At 32.8% G+C, this 25,653-nt stretch overlaps 1 protein-coding gene across 1 annotated transcript; it reads right to left on the bottom strand.

Annotated features, from left to right (window-relative positions):
- Positions 1-3,232: 3,232 nt before the first annotated feature.
- Positions 3,233-25,637, bottom strand: LOC122511533 (titin-like). The gene is made up of 6 exons (XM_043626842.1): positions 21,990-25,637; positions 16,436-16,725; positions 14,131-14,349; positions 12,308-12,750; positions 11,806-12,008; positions 3,233-11,674 (listed from the first exon to the last, which is right to left on the bottom strand). The coding sequence occupies exons 1-6, from the start codon at positions 25,344-25,346 to the stop codon at positions 3,647-3,649; spliced, it is 12,540 nt and encodes a 4,179-aa protein (XP_043482777.1). The 5' UTR covers positions 25,347-25,637; the 3' UTR covers positions 3,233-3,646.
- Between the last annotated feature and the right edge of the window lie 16 nt (positions 25,638-25,653).

Raw genomic sequence — 25,653 nt, 5'->3', positions numbered from 1 at the left:
TGTTTCGATTTACATTTAGATTGTTTTGATTTACGTTTAACTTGTTTTGATTTTCAATTAGATGAATATTGAATTACAATTAAATTATATTGAATTACATTTAAATAAATATTGAATTACTATCAAGTAAATATTGAATTACAATCAACGAAATATTAAATTACAATCAAATAAATATTGAATTACAATCAAGTAAATATTAAATTACAATCAAGTAAATATTAAATTACAATCAAGTAAATTTTAAATTACAATCAAATGAATATTGAATTATAATTAAATTATATTGAATTTCAGATTATTTCTGAATTAAATTTTTTCACGAGGAAAATGTTTTCCAATAAATTATTTCTATTTTAATTATAAATATAAAGTCATTTTCAAAATTTTCAATTCAGAGAAAACTTTTTGAATATTTTATACATACGTTTCTGCAGAATATGTAAAACTCGTTTACAAATTTGAGTACACGTTGCGTTCTTTTTTTGTTCCTTAGATAATTTTATTTAAAAATTCTTAATATAATATTTTTTTGAAGATATTTAACAATTAACAATTCTATAAAAATTCTACATAGAATACATAAATTTTTCAAGATTTTTTTATTTCGACTAAAAAATTTGCTTCCATTGCAAATAAAGTGTTTATAAAATTCACAGCCTTTTTTTCAAAAATTTAAAATAATATTAATTTTCTTTACTTTTTTTTTACCAAAAAAATTTAAATTTTACGATCAATAAAGCTTTGCGAATTCACATGTATGTGAATAGCCCATGATCTTTTAGTTGAACAATTATTTTTCATTGTGAGCTAAATATCTAGACGTTTCTAAAAGAAAACATCTTTTGAGCTTTTCAAATTTTTAACATTTTTTAAATTTACAACTTAATTATTATAAACTTTATAAAATTTGAAACTATAGACAATTTAAAATTTTTATTTTTATTTGATAATAATAGTAATTAATTTGTAAATAATTAAATTTTCGATAGTATTTAATTTTAATAATAGTCACACTGATTGCACATGAATAATGCAATTCGAAATCTAATATAACAAAGAAAATTAAATTACTTTGAAATTTCGTAACTTTTTTACATTAATTGATTCAAAATGAAAATTCAAAATTGAATGAAAAGCATTTGAAACAAAAATAAACATGTAATGAGAAAGGCAAATTAAAACCAAAGGATAATAAAATAAAACAGATAATAATTGTGACAAAACAATTTATTTAGTTGGAAAAAAACAGAATAAAAAGGAAAGAAAAACATCTGGTTAATAGCATTCTTATAACAGGCAATTAAATGTGATAGATAAATAAATACATATTTAATATATAATAATATATATTTGAAGCGTATAAAAAATCTAAGCAGAAATTAATAACTTGAAAATAAACATAATAAAAAATCATCAAAAATTTGATGGTAATATAAAATTTTGATTTTAATGTGAAAAATGATAATACACTAAGCATATAATATAAAATCAATATCTCATGAATTGATTTCGAAGTTATCACGGTTTTCAAGCTCTAGTTATTGCTTCTTGACATATTCAGCTTAAAATTGTAACAAAAAGAAAACGCCAATATTTTTTAAACATCAAAGAATTATTTTCTTTTTTTTTTTGTGGTAAACAAAACAAAATTTTTACTTATGTTAGGTGAATTTTACAGTATTTTTCATAGAACTGCAAAATTCAAACGGCAATAAACTTTTATGAGCGGCAATAAATTTCTTAATTCTATTGTCTAGTATTAATATTATCAACAAGAAAGAGTAGAAATCGCTTGATTTTTACTACTTTGTCATTATTTTTTTCTCTTTTGTGTATTTCCATATGTACTGATTTTATAATACGGAAATTACAAATATTTATAGTTTATTCCCTTTAGGAAAATTTTATTCTTTTATTTATTCATTACGCAGAGAAAGAAATTATAATATAAAATTTTACTAATTTATTCTTCAAAATCAGTACCGATATTTTAAATTTCATTTTATTTTAATAGTAAATAAATTTTATTTATTTACTGAAAAACGGGAATAAATTATTATATAAAATTTTTTTGAAATTACTCTTCAAAATTAGTAACGATAAATTTTGTTTCTTTCAACAATAAATAGATTCATTTTTCCATAAATATATTAAATCGATTCTTTTAATAATTATTTTTATATAAATAATGAAATTCTTTTTAAGATTTCACTTATTTTCAATACAATTTTAATTGATTTCTTTAAAAATTACAATTATTTTTAAAAATCTCGTAAAAATTCTCCGAGAAATTTCAATTATTTTAAAAATAATTGAATTTTTCACACAAGTTCAATTATTTAAAAAACTTTTAATAAAATTCAATTCAAGAATTCAATTATTTTCATAAATAATGAAATTTTCGCTGGAATTGAATTATTTTAGATACAATTTTTTAATTGAATTCCAGGGAAAATTAAAATTTTTTTTAAACATTTTTTTTAATTCTTCGAAAGAATTCAATGATATCAATAAATTGTAAATTTGTCACAGGAATTCACTTATTTTAAATTCCATTTTAATAAAATTCTTCTCAAAAATTCACTTATTTTTTAAAATTTTGCAAAAATTCAATTATTTGTAGAAATTATAAATTTTTTCGCAGGGATTCAATTATTTAAAAAAGTTTTTAATAAAGTATTTATTAAAAAATTTGAAAATTAAATTCTTTTTAAGAATTTCATTAAATTTTATAAAAATAATATAATTTTTTAAAGTACCTAATTTCAATTGAAAATTTTGAAAATAATTAAAATTTACTAAAAAATTCTATTACAAATTTTTGAGAATTATTGAATTGTTTAGAAAAATTTTATTACAATTTGGAAAAATAATTTGATCTGTTAGTGAAATTTTATTAAAATTATCTTGAATGTAATTGAATTGTTTCGAAAAATTTTATCAAAATTGTTGAAAATAATTATATTATTTTACAATTCATAAAAATATTTGATTTGTTTCGAAGAATTTTATCTAGATTTTTGAAAATAAATTAATTTTTTGAAAGAATTTTATTAAAAATTTTTTAAAAATAATTTAATGAAAATTGTCGAAAATAATTGTATTCTTTAGAGAAATTTTATTAAAATTGTATTGAAAATAATTAAATTGCTCTAAAAAATTTTATTATTCATGACATGAGAATAATGAAATTCTTGCAAAAATTTTTTGAATAATAATAAACAAGAATATTTAATATTCTGTACTTAAAAAGTTAATTCTTTAAATTTTCAATCTGTAGTTATTCAAAAATTGAAGTTTATTCTTGAAAATATAAAATTTGTTTAATTTACAAAATAATAATAAATGGAATACCGCGTTCCACGCGTATCATTTGCTAGTTTTTGCTATTAATATTAAATTCAATAAATTTGCTTGTATTGAATGTAAGAAACAATCGATTTCTTCACTTAAGTATTAATAAATATTTCTGATATACTTTTTTTTTTATCTAAATACTAAATATTTTTGATTTTTTCAGAAATGGAAATCAAGGCATCGTTCTGGTGGAACTGAAAAGAAAAGGAAAATCGCAGCTGGTAGTTCACAGCCAATTTTTTTTTTTATCAAAAGGATGCGCGAGGAGAAGAATATGTACGTTTTTCTAATTGGAAATCAAGGGCATGTAGAATTTGTGTTTTTGAGTATCGCGTGTGTGCTTAAATGGAACTTTCTTTGCCTCGAGAAGAGCAGCGGGACATGGCCCTCGATTTCTGGGTACGTATTCTTTTTTATACATACTCGAATTCAATGATGATGAATCACCTAAACTAATGTGTGATACGTTCGATTGCTTTTGAATTCGTTCTACTTTTTGTTGATTGGAGAAATTTCCATAACTACGACCCTCGCTGTGGGAGTAAAATTTCCCACCGACGGTCAAATTATCTTGATGACGTACGATGCGTTGTGGTCGTTCGTAGGATGATGATGCCCAGGGATTGACTTCCTTGTTGCTTCGATGAAGGGATGTGAGACTCTTGCGATCGCTGCTTTGCGATGAATTGCTGATGAATTGACCACTTTCGGCGAGATTCGAGAGACTTTTACGTTGATCGGCGGCTGTTGAGGAGATTGTGTGGAGGGCTTCGGTTGAGGAGACGACGCCACGACGGTGAAGGACGGCGTTACAGACGTCGGCGGATGAGGAGGAAATTATGTTCTTTCGATGGTGGGTGGTTTTGGTGAGGGACTCTTGGTGGCGGTCTTGTCCGCTTATGGTTTGTTTGAATTCGCTGCTGCTGGCTTGATTCGCATTGTAACGGGCTTGACTGGCTATGGTTTGTTGGGTTAATTTTGATTGTCGAGATTGACTGCTTGTTTTTGATTCCAAGTGTTGGGAGTTGACGTAGTCGCGTTTGTTGTGCTCGTGATGGCGATCGACTTCTGAATACTGCTTCTCTTCGCGTATTTGTGATTTGTGCAGTTTTTCGCTTCTTCGGTTGTAGTCGTAGTCGTCGGAGTAGCGATCGTCCCTTTGTCTACTCGAAGGTCGAATGACCTGGTTTGATGAGGTGTTTCTGTGATCGGAGTCTTTCAAGTATTCTATTGTCTCCTTGCTTGAGCGTTTCGTGTAGGTGTTGTAATTCTGGTTTCTAGTCAAGTGATCGTCACTGAGATTTATCGAGGATTCGTTGTGGCGATTCCTGGTTCCGTTGGAAACGAGTTCTCTTGAGTCGGTTTTTGTTGTGTAGGAATCGCGATTTATTGTTTTTGACTCCATGGTGCCAGTGTTGAGGCGGAGGTTGTCTTCGTGACGGACGATTTCTCTTCGTTCGGCGCGAGTTGGCGTGTAGTCTCGTGGACGAACGGCGAAGTCGCCTTCGGGTTTTAGATTATCTGGGTGTTTGATTGGAGATCTGCGTTCACCGGGACCAGTGGGGGATTTTTCGGGACGTTCGAAGGTCCCCTCGGGTTTGAGATTGTCTGGGTGTTTTTTGATTGGAGCTCGTTCGACAGTTGTGTGATGATGATAGTCGTCTTTTCGGCGAACGTCGACGAATTCGCCTTCTATTCTTAAATTGTCCTCGTGCTTTCGAATGTTGATTCGTTCGACTTTTGTGATGTTTTTGTAATCGTCTCGCGAACGACGAACGTCCATTTCTCCCTCCATTCGGAGATGATCCTCGTGGCGACGTATTTCGACTCGGTCGCCTCTGGTGTGTTTTTTGTAGTCGTCATGAGAGGCGGTTGTGATTTGCATGTCGCCTTCTGATTTGAGATTGTCCTCGGGTTTGCGCACTGGAGCCCGGTCTGCTCGTTTGGGAACGAAATCGTCCTTTGGAACGATGTAGAATTGACCCTCTGGATGAAGATTGTCCTGAGGTTTCTTCTGTTTTGGACGTTCGGATGGAACGTATTCTGTGCGATAAGGTTTTGCGAAATCGCCTTCGACCTTTAGGTTATCGGAGTGACGAATTGGGGTTCGTCTTTCTCCGGGACCAATCGGAGATTTTGACGGTCGATCAAAAGTACCTTCTGGACGAAGATTGTCCTTTGGTTTCTTAATTTCGGCTCGATCGCCCTTGGTCGGTGCTTCTTTTCTTGGATATTCGGTGAAATCGCCCTCGGGTTTCAAGTTGTCTGGATGGCGGATTGGCGTGCGACGTTCTCCGGGACCAACGGGACTCTTCTCTGGACGATCGAAACTTCCTTCCGGTTTAAGATTATCTTTAGGTTTCTTTATATCCGCACGATCGCCTTTCTTCGGCGCTTCTTCCCGAGGACGAACTGTAAATTCACCCTCGGGTTTCAAATTGTCTGGGTGACGAATCGGCGTGCGACGTTCTCCGGGACCAACTGGACTCTTTTCTGGACGGTCGAAAGTTCCTTCTGGTTTCAAATTGTCTGGATGTTTGATAGGTGTTCTTCGTTCGGCTGGACCAACTGGTTTCTTTTCGGGACGTTGGAAATCTCCCTCGGGTCGTAGGTTGTCCTCGTGTCGAACGACTTGAATTCTCTCGGTTCTGGTGACATTGTAATCGTCACGTCGTTTAATATCGACGAATTCACCCTCGATTCGTAAATTATCCTCATGACGAACGACATCCACTCGATCGCCTCTGGTAATCGTGTAATCGTCACTAGTCCGATGGGTTTCAATTTCCCCTTCCATTCGAAGATTATCCTTGTGGATGACGACTTGACTTCGTTCTCCTCTTGTGGGTTTGTAATCGTCCTTCGGCTTGCCGATAAAGTCACCTTCTGGTTTGAGATTGTCCTTGGGTTTCTTTTGAACCGGACGGTCCACGCGTTTCGGGGTAAAGTCGTTCTTTGGTTTCCCGGTGAACGTACCTTCGGGATGGAGATTATCCTCCGGTCGAATTGGAGTTCGTCTCTCGGCCGGCGATATTGGAGATTTCTCCGGTCTCTCGAAATCACCCTCAGGGAATAAGTTATCAGCGTGTCTGATAGGCGTTCGCCGTTCACCGGGACCAATTGGAGATTTCGTGGGACGTACAAAGTCACCCTCGGGATGAAGATTGTCCGCTGGTTTCTTGATTGGAGCACGATCGCCCTTCTTCGGTGAATCATCTCTCGGTCTTCCTGTGAATTCTCCTTCGGGTTTCAGATTATCCGGATGTTTGATTGGCGTTCTCTTCTCACCCGGTCCAACGGGTTTCTTAACTGGACGATCGAATTCTCCTTCAGGGTAAAGATTGTCTCTTGGTTTCTTCACGTCCGCTCGTTCACCTTTCTTGGGTGCTTCCTGTTTCGGGCGACCGACGAATTCACCCTCTGGTTTTAAGTTGTCCTCGGGTTTAATTGGTGTACGACGTTCGGCAGGTCCTACCGGTGTTTTCTTGGGTCTGACAAAATCACCTTCTGGTCGAAGATTGTCCTCGTGCTTAACAACATCGATTCGCTCGCCTCGTGTCACTTGGTAGTCATCACGAGTTCTAGTGTCCGTAAATTCGCCTTCCATTCGCAAATTATCCTGATATTTGGTTATTTCGACTCGTTCTCGAACCAGGAAGTTTGTATAGTCATCGCGTGAGCGGATTGTTTGGATATCACCTTCCATGTGAAGATTGTCGGTATGCTTGACGATGTCAGCTCGTTCACCCCGCACGACCACGTAGTCATCTTTGGGTCTTCCCTCAAACGGACCCTCAGGTTTTAGATTATCAGAGTGCTTGATCGGTGTGCGTTTTTCAGCTGGTTTGACGGATGTTTTTTGTGGTCGGTCGAATTCACCTTCCACTTTGAGATTGTCCTTGGGTTTCTTGATGTCCGCCCGATCGCCTCGTTTCGGTGCTTCCTCCTTTGGACGACAAGGGAAATCACCCTCTGGTTTAAGATTATCTGGATGACGAATAGGCGTGCGTCGTTCTCCGGGACCAACGGGACTCTTTTCTGGACGCTCGAAAGTTCCTTCTGGTTTCAAGTTGTCCTTTGGTTTCTTAACCTTCGGACGCTCTGCAGGTCTGAATTCTGTATGTTCTGGTCTTTCGAATTCACCTTCTGTTTTTAGATTGTCTGGATGACGAATCGGTGTTCTTCGTTCAGCTGGACCAACAGGAGATTTTTCCGGACGTTCGAAAGTTCCTTCCGGTTTCAGATTGTCTTTAGGTTTCTTCACTTCTGCCCGATCGCCCTTCTTCGGCGCTTCCTCCCGAGGACGTGTGGTGAATTCTCCTTCGGGTTTCAAATTGTCCTTTGGTTTCTTAACCTTCGGACGCTCTGCAGGTCTGAATTCTTGATGATCCGGTCGTTCGAAATCGCCTTCTGGTTTAAGATTGTCTGAATGACGAATCGGTGTTCTACGTTCTGCGGGACCGACCGGAGATTTCTCGGGTCGTTCGAAAGTACCTTCTGGACGAAGATTGTCCTTCGGCTTCTTAATTTCGGCACGATCGCCCTTGGTTGGTGCTTCTTTTCTAGGACGATCGGTGAAATCGCCCTCGGGTTTCAAGTTGTCTGGATGACGAATCGGCGTGCGTCGTTCTCCGGGACCAACGGTACTCTTTTCTGGACGCTCGAAAGTTCCTTCTGGTTTCAAGTTATCTTTTGGTTTCTTTATATCCGCACGATCGCCTTTCTTCGGTGCTTCCTCTTTTGGACGAACTGTAAATTCACCCTCGGGTTTTAGATTATCCTCAGGCTTGATTGGAACCCGCTTTTCGGCCGGTCTGAACGGTTTTTGCTCCGGTCGTTCAAATGTACCCTCTGGTTTCAAATTATCCTGTGGCTTCTTAATTTCCGGTCGATCGACTCTCTTTGGAGTGTAGTCATCTTTTGGTCGAGCGTCGAAAGGTCCCTCGGGTTTGAGATTGTCCTCGTGTATTACGATATCAACTCGTTCTCCACGCACCACCTTGAAATCATCACGAGTTCTAGTGTCTGTAAATTCGCCTTCCATTCGTAAATTATCCTCGTATTTGGTAACTTCGACTCTTTCTCGTACTAGAAAATTGGTATAATCGTCGCGAGTTCTAGACGTCTCGATATCGCCCTCCAGGTGTAAATTGTCAGTTCGTCTGACAATGTCCATTCGTTCCCCTCGACATGGTTTGAAATCGTCCTTAGGCCGACCTTCGAAAGGACCTTCGGGTTTGAGATTGTCTTTTTGCTTTATAGGCGTTCGTTTCTCGGCAGGACTGAATTTCTCAGTTTGTGGTCTCTCAAAATCGCCTTCTGGCTTCAAGTTGTCCTTGGGTTTCTTGACCGTAGGACGTTCGGCTGGTTGGAATTCTTCATGATCCGGTCGTACGAATTCGCCTTCTGGTTTGAGATTGTCTGGGTGCTTGATTGGAGAACGTCGTTCAGCGGGTTTAACCGGTGTTTTTTCCGGACGTTCGAATTTACCTTCGGGTTTGAGATTGTCTTTCGGCTTTTTAACCGGAACTCGATCGCCCTTCGTTGGTTTGAAGTCGTCTTTTGGTTTTCCCTGGAAATCTCCTTCGGGACGGAGATTGTCGTCGGGTTTGATAGGAGTTCGTCGCTCGGCGGGAGTGAATGGTTGCTTTTCCCTGTCGGGGAATTCACCTTCCGGGAAGAGATTGTCGGGGTGGCGGACAATTGGTGCTCGGTCTCCGGGAGCGTATGGTGTGGGTGTTGATCGAGTGAAGTTTCCTTCGGGTTGGAGGTTGTCGGGATGTTTGATGGGTTGACGTCTTTCGGCGGGGACGAATTTCTCTCGAGGTTTGTCGACGAAATCGCCTTCGGGGCGAAGATTATCGTCGGGTTTGATTGGAGTTCGTCGTTCTGCGGGAGTGAATGGTTGTTTTTCACGATCTGGGAAGTCGCCTTTTGGGAATAAGTTGTCGGGGTGATGGACAATTGGTGCACGGTCTCCGGGTCCGTATGGTTGAGGTTGTGGTCTCTCGAAATCACCTTCGGGTCGAAGATTGTCTTCTGGTTTGATGGGTGTTCTTCGCTCGGCAGGAGTGAATGGTTGACGCTCACGATCGGGGAATTCACCTTCTGGATGTAAATTATCTTCTGGTTTTACAGGCTTCCTACGTTCGGCTGGAGTGAACGGTTGACGTTCCCGATCTGGGAAGTCGCCTTTCGGGAATAAATTGTCAGGATGACGGACAATCGGTGCTCGATCTCCAGGACCGTAGGGTTGCGGTTCCGGTCTCTCGAAGTCCCCTTCGGGACGAAGATTGTCTTCTGGCTTGATGGGCGTTCTTCGTTCGGCAGGAGTAAACTTGTCTTTGGGCCGATCTTCGAAATCACCTTCTGGTCTCAAATTGTCCACCGGTTTCTTAACTTCCGGTCGATCGGCTTTTTTCGGCTTATAATCATCCTTTGGTCTTCCCTCGAATGGACCTTCTGGTTTCAAATTGTCCACCGGTCTTTTAACATCCGCTCGATCGCCTTTCGTGGGCTTGAAATCATCTTTAGGTCTTCCTTCAAACGGTCCTTCTGGTCTCAGATTATCCTTCGGTTTCTTGACATCCGCCCTGTCACCTTTTGTCGGTTTGTAGTCATCTTTGGGTCTCACCTCGAAGACACCTTCCGGTTTCAAGTTATCTTCAGGACGTTTGACTTCCGGTCGTTCTGCTCTTTTCGGTAGGTAATCATTCTTCGGTTTTCCTTCGAAATCTCCCTCGGGATATAAATTGTCCTCTGGTTTTACAGGTTTCCTACGTTCGGCTGGAGTGAACGGTTGACGTTCCCGATCTGGGAAGTCGCCTTTCGGAAATAGATTGTCAGGATGACGGACAATCGGTGCTCGATCTCCAGGACCGTAGGGTTGTGGTTGAGGTCTCTCGAAGTCTCCTTCGGGACGGAGATTGTCTTCTGGCTTGATGGGCGTTCTTCGTTCGGCAGGAGTAAATTTGTCTTTAGGCCGATCTTCGAAATCACCTTCTGGTCTCAAATTATCGACAGGTTTCTTAACTTCCGGTCGATCGGCTTTTTTCGGCATATAATCATCCTTTGGTCTTCCTTCAAATGGACCTTCTGGTTTCAAATTGTCCACCGGTCTTTTTACATCCGCCCGATCGCCTTTTGTGGGTTTGAAATCATCTTTCGGTCTCACCTCGAAGACACCTTCCGGTTTTAAGTTATCTTCAGGACGTTTGACTTCCGGTCGTTCTGCTCTTTTCGGTTGGTAATCATTTTTCGGCTTTCCTTCGAAATCGCCTTCAGGGTGTAAATTGTCCTCTGGTTTTACAGGTTTTCTTCGTTCGGCTGGAGTGAACGGCTGTCGTTCACGATCCGGAAAATCGCCCTTCGGAAATAGATTGTCAGGATGACGGACAATTGGTGCACGATCTCCAGGACCATAGAGTTGCGGTTGCGGTCTTTCGAAATCTCCTTCTGGACGAAGATTGTCTTCAGGCTTGATGGGCGTTCTGCGTTCCGCTGGCTTGAATGGTTGTCGTTCTCGATCAGGAAAATCGCCCTTCGGGAACAGATTGTCAGGGTGACGGACAATTGGTGCACGATCTCCAGGACCATAGAGTTGCGGTTGCGGTCTTTCGAAATCTCCTTCTGGACGAAGATTGTCTTCAGGCTTGATGGGCGTTCTTCGTTCTCCAGGCGTGTATTTATCCTTCGGCTTTCCTTCGAATGGACCTTCAGGTTTTAAATTATCCACCGGTCTTTTAACATCCGCCCGATCACCTACAGTCGGTTTGTAGTCGTCCTTAGGTCTCGCTTCGAATGGTCCTTCGGGTCGAAGATTGTCTTGTGGTCTTTTAACGTCAGCTCGATCTCCTTTCGTTGGTTTGTAGTCGTCTTTGGGCTTTCCCTCGAAAGGACCCTCGGGTTTTAGATTATCACGGGGTTTTTTCACTTCCGGTCGCTCGACACGCTTCGGCGTGTAATCGTCCTTTGGTTTGCCCTCAAAAGGACCCTTGGGTTTTAAATTATCCTTCGGCTTTTGTGGAATTGGTCTCTCTGTTATCATAGGCACAAAATCTTCTCTCGTTTTTGATACTCCCTCGAAAGGTCCCTCTGGTTTTAAATTATCATCCCGTCGAATGACAAGAGTACTTCGATAATCCGTTTGATCGAAATTGTGAAACTCTTCGTGAGTTGTTGTTGATATATTTTCCGTGATATCAGTTCGCCCGTAATATTTATCAACGTCGTCCGTGGTCCACGTTGGTCGTCTCTCTGGTTCCCGCTTAACGACATCGTAGGTGTGAAAGTCTTCCTTCACGTGAGAGGTTCCCTAGATTTCAACAGAAAATTTGATTTCTTTGCTAAAGAAAAATCTTTTATTTTCTTGTCCTTTGCTAATTTTTATTTGTTATAAATTAATTTTGAGATTATTTTTGATATGGATAAAAGTATTTTTCTTACCGTGAATTCTCCCTCTCCGATTGTTAGATTATCAACTTGTCGGATGATCTCGGCACGTTGAACAGTTCGATGATCGATAAATTCAGTTCGCGATGTTGTCTCGTCAGTGAATTCTCCCTCAACTTTTGTGTAGGTGTTGCGACGTGCAGGGCTTGGCCTTTCGCCGGAAATCCCGGTGAAAACCAGCTCTGTGGTTGTCAGACCTGTTAAATGAATAACCAATTATTTAACTGATAAAATGATTATTTGCGCAATGAAAATTAAATAAGGGTGGAGCAAGTTATTTATCTTTTTAATGAATTGACATTATGAATAGTAAGTAACGAGTGTTACAAAATTATCCAAAAGGTGTGAAATTATAAGAAGAAGAAAATTATCAACTTAACTGTAAATAAAATATATTTATTAATCAAAGTGTAAATTAATAATTAAGTTTAAAAATGCAAAAAAAAAATTATCAACAAACATTTGTTTTGTATTTTTTTCTATGGATGTGACTTACTATCAAATTCTCCTTCAGGACGCAAGTTGTCCTCGGGTCTTTTAATAGGCGCTCGTTCGCCATGAGTTGGCGCTTCTTGCTTGGGCCTGCCAATAAATTCACCTTCTGGTTTCAGATTATCTTTTGGCTTCTTAATGGGAGCACGTTCGCCATACTTGGGTGCCTCTTCCTTGGGACGACCGATAAAATCTCCTTCCGGTTTAAGATGGTCTTCAGGCTTCTTGATTGGAAGTCTCTCGCCATGAGTTGCAACGTAATCAGTTCGTCTTTCACCAAGGAAATCGCCCTCCATATGCAAATGATCCTCCTGTCGATAAAATGTCTGCCTCTCGACATGTTTCTCGTCAAAGTCATTCTTGTAGGATGTTACTGTATACACCGGCTGGTCGTGCGGAATCTCCAGATGTTCCTCCGGAAAGTTATTGTGTGGACAACGATGACGTCTATCGAGGTAAAGAAATTTTACTTTTATTTCTTAATAGAGAAAAAAATTTAGTTGGAAAAAGAAATTAAGTTATTTACAGTTAATTCTTTTGAATTCTTCGGAATGAAATCGATTTCAAAATCCTTGGTTCTTATCAATGTGGACCGAAGATTGAGGATTCTTTGAAATAAAAGGACATAAATGGAAAAAAGTTGTTTCAAATTGCCGATTTTCGATGCAGATCGAGTACTAATTTGGTTCACTTGTATCTTCGAAGGTAAACGAGTGTAAAGTATCGAGGACATCTTTTTTTTTTATTGCACACGAGAGAGAATTAAGAAACAAGAAGTTAATTTTTGCTTTGGGGGAAAAGGAGTTAATACCTTTTTTACAAGATTTAAAATTTATATTACAAAATATTAAAATTTAACAAAAAAATTTCTCACTGAAATATTTTCATTTTATTTTTCTTTTAAATTGTTTTCGAATAAATTCTTAGTTCAGAGGAAAACTTAGTTTGTAATTAATATATTTTTTTGTCGTTTGCTTTGAATTAATTACAGTTCAAAAAATGTCGAACTCGATTCATTTCTTTTCAAGAAAAAAACTTTCTTCTCCGAATATTAAAAAACGATTATAGAAAGATACAAAGGAGGTTTAAAAAGTGGTGTGTTACGTGATTTGTCGCTTCCAAGTTGCCTTAAATGGATCTTTCTCGTGTTCTACTTATACAAATATTAATTTAAACTCGAACAGCTTTCAGTTTTTTTTTAATTATTTTTTGTTAGAAGAGAGAAAGAGAGAGAGAGAGAGAGAGAGAGAGAGAGAGAGAGAGAGAGAGAGAGAGAGAGAGAATATTTTAATTTTCAAATGAAATATTAATTTCGAAAGAAGAAAATAAAATAAATGGGGAAAAAACTCTTGAACAGGAGTAATTAAAACGTAGAGTATTTACAATGATAAATAAAATAATAATTCTTTGTAATTCGTAATAAGAAAGTATAAGTTTCTTAAACTTTTGGTCGTAAAAAATGTAAATTTTCTCTCTTGGGTATTTAAACATAAAAAGTAATAACAGTGATTTCCGTTTTAAACCGTTGATTCTCTTTGTTTTAAATTAAATGAGTCACGTGAGACGACTGCGTCATGTTTTCGGGATTAATTTCAATTTTAAAAGGTTAAATAAATTTGATGGACAAATTTAAAAGAAATAGAAGTCAGACAATGCAAATTTTTCGAAAGTTATTGAAATTAAACTCAATTTAACTTAATAATCTATATTATTTAATGAATAAATTTAATAGAAAACGCTACATATAATTTATTTTCATTAACAAAAAATTAAAATACGTAATTTTATGGGAAATCTTGTAAAATAGGGAAAATTAATTTTACTCACCCACAAGTGCAAAGTTCACAAATACATTGTTCCTTTAGGGGAATTTTAGCAATAACGTCCGGTACTTTTTGCGGGTTGATATCTTCTTTTTCCAAGGAATCAGGACTCTGATCACCTCTTCGCGGTTTCGGTTCCTTTTCATGTTTATTCGGTAATTTCTCTGTCGGTGAAATATAATCTCGAGGTTTTTCCGGTGATTTGGTCCTAGTGTCAGAGGGTCTGAAAATTGAAAAAAAATTTAATATAAGAAATTTATGTTCAATTTCGAAACGGTGTGTTTTCTTGGTTGCAAAAGAGATAATTTTAAAGTTTTGTCAGTTATTATATACACCTTATGAATTTTCATGAATCGAACACTTGTGTTTTCCTAACTAGCGTTCAATCTGTTATCCTTAAGCAATGATGTCAGAAATGAAAATACACTCGAGTAATATTCTTTACCGTGACATTGAACATTGAGTGTAAAGAATATATTTTTTTCTAAAAATATGATGAATTATATTTCTTCTTTTATGAAATCATTTTATCTCTTCGCTTTTAAATTCTCTCTTCCCTCAAATTTAATTTTTCGAGAAATTATTTATTTATATTTTGTTATATTTTTATAATTTATATATTATTTTGTTATTTGAAAAAAATAATAAATAAATAGTAATAAAATCTATATTAATAATCGTTGTATTCCGGTAATCTGTTCGCAGTTTGAAGTTAATTGTTGGTTTGCTTTTTTGTTTACTTAATTTTGAAATAATTTTCCTTTTAAAATGTTTTAAATTTTTAAATTAATGTACTGTCAAATCATTGAATTCTTGCAAAGCATTTATCAAAATATTTAAAAATAATTGAATTTCTTCGAAGAATTTTATTATTTATGAAAATAATTGAATTCTTTCAATAAAATGTAAAAAAATTCTATTGGAAAAAATTTAATTCTTGGCAAGATTTTTATTAAAATTCCTTAAAATAATTAAATTGTTTTTAAGAATTTATTTCAATATTCTTGAAAATAATGGAGTTTTTTTAAAATAATTTTTATTGAAAATTTTGAAAGTAAGTGAATTTTATGAAGAATTTCTTTTAATTTTTGAAAATAATCGTGTTTATTATTAATTGCAATTAATAATTTTTCTATTAAATTATGTTAAAATTATTCATAGAAAATTAAATTCTTCTAAACAATTTTATTAGAGTTTATGTAAACAATTACATTTTTTTTAGAATTTCATTAAATTTCGTAAAAATAATGTAATTTTTTTAAATAATGTCAATTGAAAAATTTTATTACAATTTTTAAAAATTTGAACCTGTCAGAGAAATTTTATTAAAATTGTATTGAAAATAATTGAATTTCTTAGAAGAATTTTCTTATTTACAAAAATAATTGAATTCTTGTTGAGGATTTTACAATTCATATAAAAATAATTGAATTGTTTAGAAGAATTTTATCTGAATTTTTGAAAATGATTGAACTTTTTGAAGAAATTTTATTCAAAAAATTGTATTGAAAATAATTGAATTTCTCAAAAGAATTTTATTTTTTACAAAAATAATTGAATTCTTGACAAGAATTTGACTATTTATAGAAAAAGTTGAATTGTTTCGAAGAATTTTATATCAGAATTGTTGAAAATAATTGAATTTAAATAATATTTTTAAAAGTAATTGAATTCTTCCGAAACACTTTAATTGTTAAAAAAAATAATTTAATTCTTTTAAAGAATTTTATTATTTATGAAAATATTTTAATTCTTGAGAAGAATTTTTTTTACTTACAAAAATAAACTGAATTCTTGACAAGAATTTTACAATTCATATAAAAATAATTGAATTGTTTCGAAGAATTTTATATCAGAATTGTTGAAAATAATTGAATTTAAATAATATTTTTAAAAGTAATTGAATTCTTCCGAAACAGTTTAATTGTTAAAAAAAAATAATTTAATTCTTTTGAAGAATTTTATTATTTATGAAAATATTTTAATTCTTGTGAAAAATTGTTTTTAGTTACAAAAAGAAATTTAATTCTTGACAAGACTTTTACAATTTATAAAAATAATTAAATTGTTCCGTAGAATTTTATATCAAAATTGTTGAAATTTTGAATCTGTATTCATTCAAAAATTGATGTTTTTTCTTGAAAATACAAAGTTTTTAATTTACAAAATAATAATAAATGGATTTGCTGGTTGTGAAATAAAAAATTTCTATTCCTTAAGAAATGAAATTGAACGAAATATAGAAATTAAAGTATATTTAATAATTGATTGATAATTATTATTTGTTTCAATTCAAGATTGGAATTTACCTTCTCGGTCCGGGTTTATCACCAATTTGTCGTGGAGTTTCCTCACGGCGTTGTGGTCGACTCGGTTTTCCTGCGGCGGGAATTGATTTCGGTTTGTCATCGCTCCGAAGATTTGGAATTCCTCGGGGATAACCGGGTCGATCGGGAGAGACCTTTTGAGGCGATTCGCTTGGCGATCGCGGACCAGAAGTCGGGATCTTTTCGAATTTTGTCTCGTCGACATCACGCGCTACCATACTATTAAACTGTTCTTGATTGACAAATTCCCTCGTTGATTTGCTGACATCTCTCTGCAAATGGGAGATTAAAAAAGGCATTTAAGTAATTTAATTATAGCTATAATCAGATTACAGGCTAATCGAAATATTTTTAGCTAATAAATAATTAGATAATCAAAATTAAGTTTTAAATTAAACAAAAAAAAGGTTAACAATTAAATGAAAAAAAGGTAAATTTTTTCAATGTGAAGGTTTTATTTATTATTTTTTAAATTATTTTGTTATTATTATTTCTTCTTTTCTATTATTTTGTTATTTTTTTATTTTCTATTATTTTTTTGATATTTTTTTTAGTTTTTATTATTTTTCTGGTATTTTGCTATTTTTTTTTATTTTCTATTATTTTTTTGATATTTTGTTTAGTTTTTATTATTTTTCTGTTATTTTGCTATTTTTTTCTTTATTTTTAATAATTTTTTTGTTATTTAAAAAATTTTTTAATTATTTTTTTTACTATTTCGAATATTATTTAACCGGACATATTTAGATAATGCAAAATTCATAATCAATTGTTACGATTAGACGGGCGATAATTAACAGTGCTTGACAGTTCATTGAACGTCGCTAATTGCGAAATGGATTGTATACTACATTCCTATTATGTAATTTCTTTTACTCGAATCAGTGACTAAAATAATATTTTGATATTAAGAGCAGAATAATTTTTCAATAAGAGAAAATTTCAATTTTTAACACGAAAAAAGGAAATTAAAAGTCTTTAAAAAAAAATACATTCCATTCTTTGATATTTTTTAGTTATTTCTATCGTTTATTGACATTTTTTATCTGAGTTTGTTTATATTTATTTTATACGTTTTTTCTACTTTTATATCTATTTATTTAAATTACATTAATTGGTAATTTTTTTTCTCTGCATTTGTTTAATATGAGAAAATTTTATATTATTTTTGGTTATTTTTTATGTAACTGTAAAAGTAGATTGAAATTCTATTGTTTTATATTCAAAATCGTAACAATTACTTACATTTTTATCTTAACTTTTTTGAAATTTTGCAAATTCTATTGTTTTATATTTAAAATCGTAACAATAAGATGTTTCTCCTAATTTACTACTTTGGAAAGTTTTGCATTTGTGATAAAAATAGTAACTTTTTTTGTTCTTAGTTTATTTCGGTATTTAAGTAAAATAAAATGTAAATTAACAAAAATAATAAATTAATATAAATGAATAAAATATAAATTAATAAATATAATAAGTTAATAATATAAATAAATAAAATATAAATTTTCAGTATTAAATTTTATGAGAGAAATTAATTTTTCCATTTTTATTTTCGCTTGCTTGTAAATAATTTAAATTTTATGCAAATTTCAATTACGCTTCATTTCTATTTTATTTACTGAAAAAGTCTTATGCAGTTTTTAAGCTTTTAAAAAGTCAAGGATGTGTTTAAAGACATAAAAGATGCGATTGTTAGGTATTAAAAATTATCACTTTGCCTCTTAGATTAGGAAAGTTATTTTGAAAGTACGTAGAGAACGTGACGTCTTAGTTTATGAATTATTGCACTGTATTCAAATATTAATATTCATTTTGAATTATTATTAGGCTAAAATTTCTTTTTCTTTTTTTTTTACTTTATTATTACAATTTTTTTATTTTTAATTCTTATATTATTTTCATTATTATTATTATTGTTATTTTTACTATAATTATTATTATTATAATTTTTATCATTATTATCTTTAAAATTAGTATTAATTTTTGGAAAATTGATTAATTTAAAATTTTTTTTGTTTAATATTTTTCTTATCGATTTGTTTAAAGTTTAAAAACGTAATATTTTTTATTTATTCTCTGAAAAAGAAAAACGTCATGTATTATGATTATTAATGAAGTTTTTTTTTGGTAATTTACGAGTAAAAATAATTTTCCTAGAATTATAAATTTTTTTTTCCAAATAAGATTGTAAGGTAAATTAACTTCTCTTCAATTATAAACGAGCCGTGAGAAATGGTGGTTACGTATACACGATAACGTGTTGTGTTTTAAGACAACTGGAGCACATTTTGTTTGCCTTCTTAACAATTGAAAACAGATTGAGTGCATGTTACGAAAAAAGTTTATCGCTCTAAATCTTCATTTAAAAAACATCTTTTAGGCATTAAAGAAACATTTTTCGATTTTTATCATCATTAGGCGCGAGAATTTTCCAATTCAATTCATATGAAAACATTTAATTTGTTCTTGTTTGTTTTTAATTAATAATGAAATTAATTTTTAGAACAGAAAAAATTTTCTTGTATTTTTATTATTGGTGACAATAATAGTAATTATAAAAAAATAATTCTCAGAACAAAATTGTTGATGCTGGAAAAAAACCGAAAACTGTTTTTGTTTTTAAGTTTTATTAACTCAACTTCTGTAGGAGAAAAGAAGGAAAAATTTGTATATCGAGTGACATTCACTGAGACGGGAAATATTTTTCTTTTCAAAAAGTTTTTCCATTTTTAAGGACGTGCGGGGACATGAATTACATTTTTCCTTTAATATACGACGAGACCGTATTAGGTCAGATTTATTTTTAAACGGTCCACTCAGCACAATCCTTGCACTGTTTGGAAGTGAAAGTCAATGTGGTCTTGCCTTGTACGAATGAAACTCGCGAGTTGACGATTCTTTAACTTTCGCGAGGTCACCGATTCCTTTGAAGGGCTGCGCCCTCGACTGTGAGAGATAAAGAATAAAAAAAAAGAAAAATACTCAACATTTTTCATCTTATTATTCGGATATAATATACGTCCTAAAAAAAATTTAACATTCAATTGCAGACTCCGATTCAATGTATTATTATTGATGAAAAAATATATCTCACGAGATGGTATAAAAGATTGTAAAATTATTGGTTACTGAAGTTTTTTTCTTCAAATAAATCAAGTTTTCTGTTTACGTATTTCTATTTTTTTTTCTTTTTGCAATTTTTATCGATGATAATTTTAGAGTTTAAACTATCATTTAACTGTCTAATTTAAAATTCTAATTTGAAGTACAATTGGAAATTGACAAAGTGGAATTTTTGAATTTATTATTTCGATATTTCGATTGAATTTTCGACCTTGATTCTGCTTATTTTTAAATATTTAAAAAATATTTGATCAATTTATTTATATTTTATTTTTGTTACAGGGTTTCTACAATACCTGGAAAGCCAAAAACGTACGAAATTGGATTACTTATGGTTCGGGGAATTTTTGTTCAAATTGTGGTAATTAATTTTACTTTAATTTACATAATTTAATTACTTTATTTATATATCAATTTTAATTTTACCGAATTTAATTTGAATCGAATTTCCATACTTTTAATTATCAAAATTATTACTTAATTGCCTCAGGAAGAGTTTTAATTGAATGAAATTTTCTTTAGATGTAATTTTTATTCAACTGAATTCTTTAATTTTCCCACTTTATACAAATTTTAATTTCATCAAATTTAATTCGAAAGGAATTTCCAGATTTTTATTTCTTTATTAATTCAAATTGCTCTTTTAATAGAATTTTTATTTGGAAAAATTTTAATTTAACGAAATTTTCGTTTAATATAATTTTTATTCACTTGGTGATTTGACTCTTTTTTCTATTGAACACATTTTTTTTTATTAAAACAATGTGCATTTTATTAAATTTTAAGTTCAAAAAATTTGCTTTGCATATATATGCGGATATTATTAAATTTTAAGTTCAAAACATTTGCTTTGCATATGGATATTACGTATGGAAATTGTAAGAAAAACTTCGAGGAAATTTGTTAAGAAGATTTTCTAGAAATTCATTATTATACGAATATTTGAAATTAATTTTTTAATTCCCTCAGAATTATGACGTCAAAATATTAGAATAAGTAGTTATTTTTATTTGTAAATTGTCAATTTAATTTGTTAATTATGTTAAATTATTTAATTCAATTTATTTTATTTATAGAAAGGTTTAAAAATTTTGAAATATTCCTAATATTCAAATTAATATTCATAACAAAAATAATAATAATCGTAAAAAATGAATTAATTTCTACTTAAAATTAATTTATTAAATTAAAATATAAAAAAAAATTTAAATATAAAAATTAAAATAAGTATTACGAAAATTAATTAAATTAATTAATTATTTTTGCTTAGAAAGTTAATTCAACTAAAAGTAGTAAAAATATTTGTTGCAAGACGATTTTCTAAAAATTCAAAAATATTTACGAATGGTATTTTGAATCCAATTTTTAATTTTCTCAGAATTAATTTATTTAATTCAATTTAATTTATCTGCCAATCAAATTATTTTATTTGTAGAATTAATAGTTTAAAAGTTTAAAATATTCCTAATATCGAAATTAATATTGATAACAAAATAATAATAATAATAATAAATTTATTATAATTATAAAAATTTATTTTGAAGAATTTCCTTAAATTTCTTGAAAATAATTTTAATTGAAAATTTTGAAAATAATTGAAATTTAGTAATTTACAAAGAATTTTATAAAAACTTTTGAAAATAATTGCATTTTTAAGAAAAATTTTATTCCAATTTTTAAAAATAATTGAACCTGTTCGAGAAGTTTTAATTAAAATTGTATTGAAAATAATTGAATTCACTAGAAGAATTTTATTATTTATAGAAATAATTCAATTCTTGCGAAGAATTTTACAATATTTATAAAAATAATTGAATTTTATCAACATTTTAGGAAAGAATTGAAATTCTTTTGCAAAATTTTATTAAAAAATTTTCAAAAATAATTTAATCCTTTCGTGAAATTTTATTAAAATTTTTGTTTTAAATAATCGAATCCTGCGAAGAATTTTACTATTTATTTATAAAAAATAATTGAATTCTTCCAAAGAATATTCTTATTTATAAGAATAATTGAATTATTGAGAGAAATTTTATTAAAATTTTTGAAAATAACAAATAAAAATAATTATTTAATAAGTGAATTTTTTTAAAATTTTGAATCTGAATTATTCGAAGATTGATGTTTATATTATAGTTAATAATTTTTTCAATTTGCAAATAATTAGAATAATAATTAATTATAATAATATAATTATTGTTAATATTAACTAATTATTATTATAAAAGTTTATTATTTTATTATAATCACAAAAATTTATAATTTTATTTATATTCCAATTTTAAGAATTAGTTTTAGTATCAAAAATATATGAAATGAAATTAAAATTATTGAATAAAAAACAATATATAGAAAACTTAATTGTACGAAAGAAATAATGTTTATTCAATTTGATTTTTTTTCAGCTCACCTGATCCTGACGAACATCCTTTGTGAATTCGTTAATAACACGATTGTCAACAATATTCCGAAAGTCTTGAACTTCAATGGAACTCGACGATTTTTCTATGACAAAAGTCTGTTGCATAATATCTGACGTAACGGTTGTGTTGTCAGTATCGGAAATAATATTCTGAGAGTCAATGACATCATGTTTCGAAGTGGTGTTACTAACAATATCCTTAGTTATTGAAGATCTACGATCAATAGTATCCGGTAAGTTATTATCCTTTGGATATTGTTTCTCCAGATTTATCGGTATTCTTCTCTCATCACTAGGTCTTCTATTATCGTTCGGTCTCTTTTCCTGTGGTTTCTCATAGGTGAACGAACCATCCCAATTTGATGAACCCGGCTTTGTTGGACGTGGTGCTCGATTTGTCGTTCGATCTGGACTCGTTTTATCCAATGTATTATCTTCTGGAAATGATTTTTCGGTTCTTGGTTGCACTTTTGGGGTCTTTTCGAATTTTGTTGTCTCATATGTACTTGAATCGATATTCGTGTCAATTGTCGAAATATTTTTATCAATATTCGTATCAAACGTTGAAATATTCGATGAATCGTACGTTTTTGATTCGAATGTTGATTTTTCAATTGTTGTATTAAAATTATCGAATTTGGGAGTTTTTTCACGAGGAGGTTTTCTATCGTCACTGGGTCTTCTGGTGTCGGACGGGCGTTTTTCCTGTGGTTTCTCGTAGGTGAACGAACCATCCCAATTCGATGAACCCGGCTTCGTTGGACGTGGTGCTCGATTTGTCGTTCGATCAGGACTCGTTTTATCTTCCGGCGATTTTAATTTCTCGCTTCTCGGTTGCACTTTCGGCGACTTTTCTATTTTTGTCTCGTACGTACTTGTATCAATATTTCTATCAATATTCCTATCGATTGTCGAAATATTCGACGAATCATAAGTTCTTGATTCGAATGTTGATGTTTCTCTCGTTGTATTTGAACTGTCGAATTTTGTAGTTCTGTCCAAAGACGATTTTGGGTATAAATCGAGTTCTTTAGAATCGGGTTCTTTAGAATAGGGTTTCTTCGAATCGGGTTCTTTCGAATAGGGTCTTTTCGAATCGGGTTCTTTAGAATCGGGTTTTTTCGAATCGGGTTTTTTGGAAAGAGGCTTCTCGTAAGTGAATGATCCGTCCCAGGTTGATGAGCCGGGCTTGTTGGGTCGCATTGATCTCTCCTCGGGTGTTGGTCGTTTTTCCGGCCCAGGAGCCGGAGAATCGTCGGTTCTTGGTCTAGTGATCATTAGTTTATGTTCAGTAGGTTCGTATTTGTCGAATTTGTCGCCAGTGAGCAGTTTGATCGAATTTTGGTCCAGAATGTTCGTCTGACCGTCTTGAATGACAACAGTTTCGGTTGAGCTGGTGGAAAAATCGTTCTTCGAGTCTGTGTAACTCTCGTGGGTGGATGATTTTTGGATGATAAAGGAGGAGTGTAGGACTTCATCCTCGGTCAAGTCGAGAGTAGTGTCGCTAATATTCTTCTTTCGTACGCTCTCGAATTTTCTTTGATCGTATTTTTGAGGAGAATATTTTTCCTCAGGTCCAGGTGTTCTTTTTGTTGTTGGACTTCGTTCACTTCGTTCCATGACGAACGTACCGTCCCAGGTTGAGGAACCTGGCTTTGTAGTGCGACTCTTGTCGGGACTCTGAGGACGTTTGGGAGTTTCTTGACCCTCGACTTCGACGAAGATTGTTTTGACGTTCTTGGGTTTGGAACGTTCGTCGAATAGACTCTTGTCACTGGAGGTGTGTTCGATAAGGTAGGAAGTGGTTGAGACGTCGGCTTCGTTGATTGAATTGTCCTCGGTGACTTCCCTGATGTCGACAGTCTCGGATCTTTTGTCGACTCTTCGGATGTCGGGAGTTCTCTTCTGGGGAAGAGGTTTCTCGTAGATGAATTTACCGTCCCAGGTTGATTCCCCGAGGCGATAGGTTCTTGGCGCTTCTTTTGGTTTTCTTGTTGGGGCATCTTCTTCTTCTATTATCACATCCGAGACGGAGGTGACTTTTTCGATTTTCTTGTCGCCCTCGGTGTTGTATTCGATGATGTAGGATGAGGAGAGTGATTCTTGGGTGAGATTGCTGTCTTCCGTAACGTCTTGAACTTCGACTGAATCGTTTCGTTTTGCTGTTTTTCTAACGACTGTGAGGTCATTGGTTCTTTTTTCCTGGGGCTTTTCGTAGGTGAAATGACCGTCCCAGGTGGAATCACCGGGTCGCGTGACTCTTCGAGTGGGAGATGGTGAATCTCGAATGATGCTTCGAATATTTGTCTCCTGTGATTTTGTGTCTTGAATGTCGATTTTTTTCTCGGTTGTAAATTTTGAAGTCGATTCGGTCGATTGAGAATCGCGAAGATCGTAGGACACTGTTTTCTTTTTGATCTCAGGTTTCTCGAGGATAAATTTCCCGTCCCAGGTTGAATCGCCGGGTTTCGTGTAACGAACCGGACTGTGATCTAATCTGTCTGAATCTCTTCGAACGTAATCCGTTGTGTCGGCGGAGGAAACTTTTAAATCTTTCAGTGAAGTGAAATTCTCTTCTTGAAAACTGGAAGTTGAACTGGAATCGTCAATTTTTAATCGATTTAATTTATTTATTTTCTTGCTATCGTCCATTGTTATGTCACTGTCGATATTGTGACTTGTCGTTGATGTGACTTGTCCGTTATCGTCTACCCTTTGACCCGATTGATCGATTCTTATAGTGCTGGTGATAGTTTGACCATCCTTGGTGTGACCTTCGGTGATGATTCTTTTTGATTCGCTGCTCTCGATCGATCTCGAATAACTCGTTGGCGTTACACGTGATATCTGGTAATTTTTATCAAAATTTTGACTCGTGTCGAATGATTCATTTGTTTCGTGCATTATTTGACTTTGCTCGGTTGATGTGATTTTTTCGTCTTGAATAATTTTTGATCTCTCGTTATCATTTCTCTCTCTTACTAATTGCCTCTGTTCATCGGCTATTAAATCTTGTGATGATTTACCTGATTTTGATGTTGAAGCCGTTTGTACGACTGTCGTTGGTTTATTTTCAATAACTTTGATTATTTTTCCGTCAGCGTCCATTATTATTTCACGACTTGAACTTGACATTTCAACGGTGTTTGTTCGTTTTTCGGATGCTGTGACATTTTTCGATTCTTGTAGGGTTGATGATGAAGATACAACTTCGTGTTTCATTGATGAAGTAGAACTCTTGCGGGTCAAATCCATTGTTTTTGATGTTGAGGATGAAACTTCATTCTTACTTTTCGAGATATCTTTCCCCTTACCTTTCCCGACGTTTCCTTTTTTTATCGTCATTGTGACACTTCACAAATAAAAAAAAATCCGAACACTGATATTAACTTTTATATTCACTAATTTTGTTTCTTACTCGTTTTTAGATTTTAAAAATGTATCGAATCAAGTAAATTTAGAATTAATTTAGAATTAAATAATAAATATTTAAATTAATTGTAATGTTTTAATAATGAAATGTTTTAATTGAACAGGTGGATTTTTATTTGGGGCAAAACGCGATGTGGCATGAACGATGTCAGATTTGAAACTGTTACCAGGTTTGTGCAAATCCTGGTAAATTCGCCGGTGTTGCCGGTCGCATACTGAT

Source organism: Leptopilina heterotoma, unplaced genomic scaffold (genome assembly GCF_015476425.1).
Source record: "Leptopilina heterotoma isolate Lh14 unplaced genomic scaffold, ASM1547642v1 Lhet_87, whole genome shotgun sequence".
NCBI classification, from domain to species: Eukaryota; Metazoa; Arthropoda; class Insecta; order Hymenoptera; family Figitidae; genus Leptopilina; species Leptopilina heterotoma.
Note: the sequence above shows the minus strand (reverse complement) of the source record. Positions and strands in the feature narration are given on the sequence as shown.